At 39.5% G+C, this 8,182-nt stretch overlaps 1 protein-coding gene across 4 annotated transcripts; it reads right to left on the bottom strand.

The window, feature by feature from the left end:
- Window positions 1-215: 215 nt before the first annotated feature.
- LOC110508358 (E3 ubiquitin-protein ligase RNF126) lies at window positions 216-6,539 on the bottom strand. Of its 4 annotated transcripts, XM_021588935.3 has the most exons (10): window positions 5,566-6,539; window positions 5,286-5,372; window positions 3,464-3,522; window positions 3,194-3,254; window positions 2,662-2,975; window positions 2,410-2,478; window positions 2,213-2,282; window positions 1,958-2,051; window positions 1,662-1,777; window positions 216-1,416 (listed from the first exon to the last, which is right to left on the bottom strand). In XM_021588935.3, the coding sequence occupies exons 2-10, from the start codon at window positions 5,358-5,360 to the stop codon at window positions 1,267-1,269; spliced, it is 1,008 nt and encodes a 335-aa protein (XP_021444610.1). In that variant the 5' UTR covers window positions 5,361-5,372; window positions 5,566-6,539; the 3' UTR covers window positions 216-1,266. The 4 variants fall into 4 exon arrangements, with proteins under 4 accessions (XP_021444610.1, XP_090063601.1, XP_090063675.1 ...); XM_090207475.1 differs by lacking the exon at window positions 5,566-6,539 and having other exon boundaries at window positions 5,286-5,483; XM_090207549.1 differs by lacking the exon at window positions 5,566-6,539 and having other exon boundaries at window positions 3,453-3,522; window positions 5,286-5,405.
- Between the last annotated feature and the right edge of the window lie 1,643 nt (window positions 6,540-8,182).

Raw genomic sequence — 8,182 nt, 5'->3', positions numbered from 1 at the left:
TGACAGACAATTAACCAAATAAATAAATCAAAGCAAAGGAATGTCATTTGTGAGCTAGAAAATGGAGGTGATAGTACATTAGTTTAGACTGGATTACAGTTTAGTACTCGGCGGCATTTTGGAAAAAAAAATTGTTCAGAAGTGCCTCCTTAGAGCTCTCAATCATCTCAAAAACTAAACCAGATAGCTTACTACGGCCCACCACATAACAGACATTTTGTATTACAGTGGTAGCACCTAAACATCTTTATTTTCTCATCAGTTCATGTCTTGTTCAGGGTTTTACATGATCTGCAAATCTATATATTTCACTGGTCTACTGTGAATTGTACAAAAACATTGAATTCACTTAGAATTTTAAAAAAATAAAAAATTGAAAAAAACCAATTCACTGAAACTTGCTGATTATGTATGATCGGATGAGAAAATGCTGTTAGAATCTGTCTAGCAGGTTAACTACTGGATCTTTACCTCTGTCGTTACAAAGAGGAATGTAGTAACCTTTGACTTAATCCAGCACCCAAGTCAGTTCTCCAAAAAACACATAGCCAAATGTAGTTTGTTTCTTAATTCAAAGGGCAAAACAATGGTGCACATACAACTTCAGTCAATAAGAAAATGATTGGGGGTTGGTTCATTCAATGTAAAAGTACATTGTATGAAGGGTAAACGCTTTTCTGTTTGAGAAAAACACTTCAAATTTGATAGATGTTTCCAATCCATGGAAAAAATAGCTGCAGAATCCAAACCAAGTATACATCCTATACTCAGCCTCCTTTCCTCCTGAAAGTTTTCATTTAAGAACTTTAGCAATACAAATATGAATGCTCATAAAACATGTCAAAAAAAATATTTAAAAAAAACAACCGACTTGGTGAGAGAAGACCAGAAAGATCTCTCCCCCAGTCTCCCCTCAGAATGAAGGACTAACTGGCTTGTTCTGTTGTTGCATGTTGAGGTTATCCAGAGAGTGACCCTCCTAATGTTCCTATCCTCCATATCTTCCCCAGGCAGAGGGCCGAATCCATCCTTCCACGCAGCAAGAAGCAACATTCCTGAAGGCTTGAGGAGAGCCTCGGTTGGGGCAGAAACATACTGACTTTAATTTAATTGGATTCCTGCTGGCTCCGGTCCAGTGTGAGGCAGTGATCCAGGTGAGGAGGAGACTGGGTGGTTGCTCTCAGCTCCCCTTGACAGGGTGAGACTGGTACCCAACTGGCTGAGGAGGGGCAGTTCACTGGGTTGTGTGGGAAGGGAAATGTTTTTTTAGGAGTTGTTGGCCGAGTTCTCATTGCTGGTTGAGCTGGAGGACGGGGGTGCAGAGGAAGAGGCAAAGTTCATCCCTGATAGACCTGGAGGATTCATGGCTGTGTTCAGTCCACTTAAGCTTTTCCTGCACACTGGACATGTGTCGTGCTTTGGAAACACACAGGAGCACAAACACAGAAGACATCATTATATATAATCAATAATCTTCAAGAAGATTTTATTTTCCGGAAAACTCAAGATTGTAAGTAGAGCCCACAGTTTTAATTGACAACTTAACTTAAACAGGAGAAACTCTGGTTCAGGAAAAGGTCAGGAGGGGTCAGGAAAAGGTAATCTAGGTTTTGTCAATGATAGCACTAAAAGAAAGGTCCATATGAGTGGGAAGGTCTTACCTGTTCAAGCCAGGGTACTATGCAATCATTGTGAAACAAATGATTACATGGAAGTTGCCTAACGTTTTCTCCAGCACTGTAGTCTTCTTTACACACTGGACATTCTAGACCAGAGCCTTAAAACAGGAAAACAAATTCAAGATGTAAATGTGTTCAACAAAAGACTTAAAAACACAAAACCTATGACCTACTGATTTCCATAGAAAATGAGCAAGACCACAACAAGTCCAGCGCACAGGGCCTGAGGTGATGCACTTGACTGTGCTGTGTGTGTGTTGATATTCAGGGTCACTTACCTACATGCTCCTGTGTGATTAGGACTGTGGGAAGGCTCATGATTTTGTCCCCATCAGCTGGCGGAGGGCCAGTGTTCTCAAACTGATTTAATAACTATGGGACACACAATTTTTTTAAATATATTTGATGCTGTGTGGATCATGCTAACCAAACAAATAATATTTTTACAATCCAAATGCAGGTATTTTGTTGTTGAGTTTGACAGTGAATTTAGAAATGTTTAATAAGGTGAGTGGTAAACAGTCATTACGTACCTGTGTAATGATTGCATCTAGTCCGTTGGCACCCCAGGCGTAATCCATGGGGTTTGAGTGAAGCACGCCCCTATAAATGAAGATAAACAAAAGTCAGCTGTAATACAAAGAGTCAGTTGGAAAACTTCTACAAAGTTTTACATAAAAACAATGGGTCACTAGTCCCAAAATACTGGAATGTACTAAGTTTAACTCACCAGGGTCCCACACCAATATTTGGCACTGCCGCAGGGGCGATTATTCCATTCACTAGCTGCTGAATGATTCTACAAGAGGACAAAACATTTTGGTTATGCTCTGCATGCATCCAAAAATAAGACCTAATTGCATCATTGCCTACATAGAACATGTTATCAAAGCTCAGAAGAAAAGAGACAAGCCTATCACTGGGAACATCTATGTGAATCATGGAACATTTAAAAAAAGGTCCCACAAGTCACTGAACTTACCCCTCTAAAGTGGGCACTCCCTCCGGTCTCCCTGCCTGCCTCCTGACGCCATGGCGACCGCGAGGTTGCCTGGCGCCGTATCGCTGCCGTGATGCCATCTCCCGTTCTCGACGATTCTCTGCGTCGCGGTTGTCCTCTGTTCCCAACCCAGCTCCTCCTAGCCCTGCTCCTCCCAACCCAGCTCCTCCTAGCCCTGCTCCTCCCAACCCAGCTCCTCCCAGCCCCGCTCCGAAGTCAAAGGAGTCGTCAAAGACACCCATAGCAAACTGGCCGTAACCCGAGGGGAACGTAAATATATTTGAAGGGTCCACATTCTACAAGAAATGGACATTTCACAAACAGATGCATTCATAAATTACTTGGAGTTCTTTCTGTACATACTATTCAATGTTTATAGTCAACAGAAATCCCAACTAGGCCTACGTCAAAAACCAGGTCCGATTTTACAAGTTGTGTTTGTTTGTTTTCTAAGATAACAATGTCATGGTAAAGCCTTTGTTTCTCAATACGCAGAGTAAATAAGATGAGAAACCTCAAATGGATGTTGGTTCTGGTCACCACTGGAGATGGTGGATGTGGACCCATTTTCACTGCTGTTTAGGAAGAGAAACATAGAAAACAGTTAGCATTTTTGGAGAGGGATTTGACTTAAATGTGTGCGCACACCCTCTTGACCAGAGTGCTGTAATCATAGGTAAAAAGTTATGTGATGCCAAGTGACAAAACCTAGTGACAAGGTTGCTGACATTTTTATTCAGAATGTCAACAGAATGCTTGCTTTGATGTCACACATTCAACAAACCGTCTCTCCTCCAGCAGTTCCTCGATAAAGCCAGATTCACACCGAGGACATGTGTAATCCTGCAAACAAATATTATAACGCCTTTAAGTGTCATTTTCGCATTCACTCTACCACAAAACAGGCTAGCAATCAGCTATTGAATCACTACTACTACATTCAACTATAGTATCAGTCAAAAGTTTGGACACCTACTCATTCAAGGGTTCTTCTTTATTTTGACTATTTTCTACATTGTAGAATAATAGTGAAGAAATCAAAACTATGAAATAACACATGGAATCATGTGGTAACCAAAAGTGTTAAATCAAAATATATGTTAGATTCCTCAAAGAAGCCACCGTTTGTTTGCCTTGACAGCTTTGCACAGTCTTGGCATTCTCTCAACCAACTTCACCTGGAATGCTTTTCCAACAGTCTTTAATGAGTTCCCACATACAGTGCCTTGCGAAAGTATTCGGCCCCCTTGAACTTTGCGACCTTTTGCCACATTTCAGGCTTCAAACATAAAGATATAAAACTGTATTTTTTTGTGAAGAATCAACAACAAGTGGGACACAATCATGAAGTGGAACGACATTTATTGCCTTATTCTACAATGTAGAACATATACAAAATAAAGAAAAACCCTTGAATGAGTAGGTGTCCAACCTTTTGACTGGCACTATATGTGTGGCCAACACGAGAGAAAAAATGGACAAAAAGGAGATAACCCAATTGAACTACACTGTTAAGAACAGTCAAGAAGGAAGGAGTTGAATTGTGTTCAGTATTTAATTCAGTGTTCATTGCCAGCAAACTGTGGAAAGCCTACTGATTAACATGTTTCATTGTGAGAGACACCTTTAGTATTCTATGACAGATCATTCCAGCACCTGACTGCTATGCTGGTGTAACTTACTGAATGGTACACACACACACACACACACACACACACACACACACAAAGAATGCACTGTGCCATTGTCACTGTGACTAGAATATAACACTAAACATAATATTTTAGGTTAGGCATTGGAATCTGCCAACAACCTCTCTCCTCTACTTTCTACAGAAAACATAAATGCCATCATCATGGAAATATTACAATAAATTGTTCCTTGAAGATGCAGAAAAATAAACATATCATATAACTAACGTTAGCTAAATACAAATCTCCCTCTGCTTTAGCTGATCTGAAGCCTACAGGATGTTTGGTTACTGAATGGAATCCTTTATACATCATTTATGACTAATCTGGATGCACATGCCATTGCCAAGCATTGCTGATATCACAGGCAGTTCAGATGCATTCCTTGGCTAAGACTGTTTGTCCCATGTGTTGTCAAGATTTCTAGGCAGCTAGCTATGTTGTTCCCATTTATATCTGGCACAGATTAATAATGAGCCGTGAGTATACAATAATTGCTGTCAAGATAATTTCATGCCCTAGCTATAAATCAAACTGGTTAACGTTAGCACGCGCACACAACCAGAATAACTAGCTAGCTAACGTTAACTACAAACGACGCAACACAATACAGGATAGCTAGCTTGGCTGATAAGCACATCAGATGCGGTTAGTTAGCTAGCGAGCTAATCAGTCTCTGATTTTACAAGCTTTCTATTTTAAAATATGAGCGAACTAGACTAGTTCTCGTTAGCTGGCTAACAGTCAGATGCAAGAAGTTGAAAATATGGTTAGCTTAGCTCAATGACTGTATGATGGGGTTTAGCTAGCCAGCTAGCTAGAATTTTTATGGACTCGTTCAAACGTACAAGACCAACAATAATTTAGCTACTCTCCTCGACTAATTGTCTTTCGCTTATTGTCAATGTTACTTACGGGGAGACGAGGGCTGATCTCTTCCGAACATCTGTGACAGAAAAACCGGCTGGGCCATGGAGGTGCTTCCGCCATTTTTTTGGTTCTCTGTTGAAGGATTCAGTTGGAGGGTCGTCACTAGTTACCACAGCCACAAAGTCGTAATTATGGATAAACCCAGACTATTTCTACAATTATCTTCTTAAAATCTGATTTTAAACCTAACATTAACCACACTGCTAAACGTATTTCCAAGCCTAATCTTAAATTAAGACCAAAAAGCAAATGTTTGTTTTCATACATGTTTACGATATAGCCAAAGTTAGTACAGTATGATTCTCCAATAGAAATCCCAAATCACACTGGTAGACGATGTCATGTCGACGTTGGCTAGCTAAACTCATGCGTAGAAACACTTAATCGCGTTTAACGGTCGTCTCGCCACAAACTGCGCATGTGCAGTCGTCAAATCAAAGGCACTCCTTCGATATAAAGTTATTTTTGACAAAAATGAAAACGTGTCAGTTTATCACTTTCACGACCTTGGAGTAAAAACAAGATCAACTACTTAAGACATTGGGTGTAATCTAGGTTGTGACTTTGGATTTCGATTAAATTAACAAATAAGGAAGACATTTTGACTTATCTCATTTACTTATTAAAACCCAAAACCACAGCCTGGTCTGTTTGTTCTGTTTTGCAAGCGTTCCCGGAAGTATAGCGACGTTGCGCCTCTCATTTTAGAAACTCTGTGACATAGCCAATTTTGACTTTGTGGCTGTGGTAACTACTGACAACAGTGGCGACAGTACAGAGTAAAGAAGGGGACAAGAATGATTCGCTCACTAGAATATACGTAAAGCATATAATGAAATACTTCAAACTCTTCAAATCTGTTTCTACATTTATATTATTCCACATATTCAAGCTAGCAAAATAAAAAATGCATTCTTGAAGTAGGCCTAAATTAGCATTTTCTCTCATTCTATCAACGTTGCACTCATTTTGACAGAGAAGTACATCAGATACAGATAGTTAGCTAGCGAGCTAGTCAGTCTGATTTTACAAGCTGAAAGAACTCGATTTATGGCTAAAATATGACTTGGATGTTTCTTTAACTCATGGGACTAAGTTGAGCTATTGTAACCCGACCACATATATCATTTTCTCGTGATTTTTAAAGAAATTAAAATGAGCAAAATACACATTTATAAAGACGTTTGGGGAAAAAATAAAATGACCAATGTATATTTCATTTTCTGATGGCAGTTCTATGCGTTATTGCCACATGGTGGTGCTTTTGTGTCCTATATTTACAGATGATCTCCAGCCAATATTGCAGTTCCGCAGGTAAAGTATTCTATTCCTAATTTCTTCATATCAATGTACAAGATTGTGGTACATTTAGTGACCAGTTGAGAACCTATTGGAAATAATCCTTGTGATGCTAAATAACCAAATCGCCCTCTAGTATCCTCATGGATGGAATGTTATTAATGTTTTCCATAATGTCCTTATTAATAAACGTGGTTTAAAAACAACTAGGAAAATCTGTTGTTTCTATGTCAAACGGTTTTGTTATATTTCAGTCTTCTGTGATGTACAGCGCATTCAGAGAATATTCAGACCCCTTGACTTTTTCCACATTTTGTTACTTTACAGCCTTATTCTAAAATTGATTAAATAATTGATTTCCCTCATCAATCTACACACAATACCCCATAATGACAAAGTAAAAACAGGTATTTAGACATTTTTGTAAATGTATTGAACATTTAAAAAAAACTGAACTGTCATATTTACATGCAGTACCAGTCAAAAGTTTGGACACACCTACTCATTCAAAGGTTTTTCTTTCTTTTTTATTATTTTCGACATTGTAGAATAATAGTGAAGTCATTAAAACGATGAAATAACACGTATGGAATCACGTAGAAACCAAAAAACTGTAAAACAAATCTAAATATATTTTATATTTGAGATTCTTCAAAGTAGCCACCCTTTGCCTTGATGACAGCTTTTCACACTCTTGGCATTCTCTCAACTAGCTTCACCTGGAATGCTTTTCCAACAGTCTTGAAGGAGTTCCCACATAGCTGAGCACTTGTTGGCTGCTTTTCCTTCACTCTGCGGTCCAACTCATCCCAAACCATCTCAATTGAGTTGAGGACGGGTGATTGTGGAGGCCATGTAAACTGATGCAGCACTCCATCACTCTGCTTCTTGGTCAAATAGCACCCAAAAAATCCAAGACGGCGTTGCAGTAGGATGTGTGTATTTGTCTTTGTCTTGTTCCCGTGTCTTATAAATAGCCTGACTTTTTCTGAAATATCTTAATCTCACCTTCTGTCTACAAACTAAATATACTTTCCTTCAACCCTCATACAATGTGGTACAGAACTGCTATTTTGATTCCTTATAACTGGAACTTCCATCAAGAGCTAGTCAGCTAAATAGCTACTAGTCTTTGTTAGCCACGGCTAGTGGTCTTCACCTTTTTCCCGGTCATCAGCCAGTCTTAGCTCGGACAACACCTGCCAGTCTGCACAGCGCGATATCAACCCAGAGCATATCGAGCTACCAGGTACAACCCTAAATCCATAAACATGGGCACCCTCATAGATATCATCCTGACCAACCTGTCCTCTAAATACACCTCTGTTGTCTTCAACTAGGATCTCAGAGACTACTGCCTCATTTGCCTGCGTCTGACCACCCCTCATCACTGTCAAACGCTCCCGAAAACACTTTAGCAAGCAAGCCTTTCTAATCAACCTGGCCCAGGTATCCTGGAAGGATATTGACCTCATTCCGTCAGTAGAGGATGCCTCTTTAAAAGTGCTTTTCTCATCATCTTAAATAAGCATGCCCCATTCAATACATTTAGAACTAAGAACAGATATAGCCATTGGTTTACT

The sequence above is a fragment of the Oncorhynchus mykiss genome, chromosome 1 (genome assembly GCF_057628025.1).
Source record: "Oncorhynchus mykiss isolate SJ-2025 chromosome 1, ASM5762802v1, whole genome shotgun sequence".
In the NCBI taxonomy this organism is placed as follows: domain Eukaryota; kingdom Metazoa; phylum Chordata; class Actinopteri; order Salmoniformes; family Salmonidae; genus Oncorhynchus; species Oncorhynchus mykiss.
The sequence above is the reverse complement of the archived record's forward strand: the minus strand, read 5'-3'. Positions and strand labels throughout refer to the sequence as shown.

What these genes read in the sequence shown, in the direction of transcription:
- LOC110508358 (XM_021588935.3), bottom strand. Translation starts at nt 5,360, where the DNA reads ATGGCGGAAGCACCTCCATGGCCCAGCCGGTTTTTCTGTCACAGATGT. An exon ending in AGATCAGCCCTCGTCTCCCC is followed by an intron (nt 3,523 to 5,285) that starts GTAAGTAACATT and finishes ATTTGTTTGCAG; the next exon opens with GATTACACATGTCCTCGGTG. An exon ending in AATCACACAGGAGCATGTAG is followed by an intron (nt 1,778 to 1,957) that starts GTAAGTGACCCT and finishes TCCTGTTTTAAG; the next exon opens with GCTCTGGTCTAGAATGTCCA.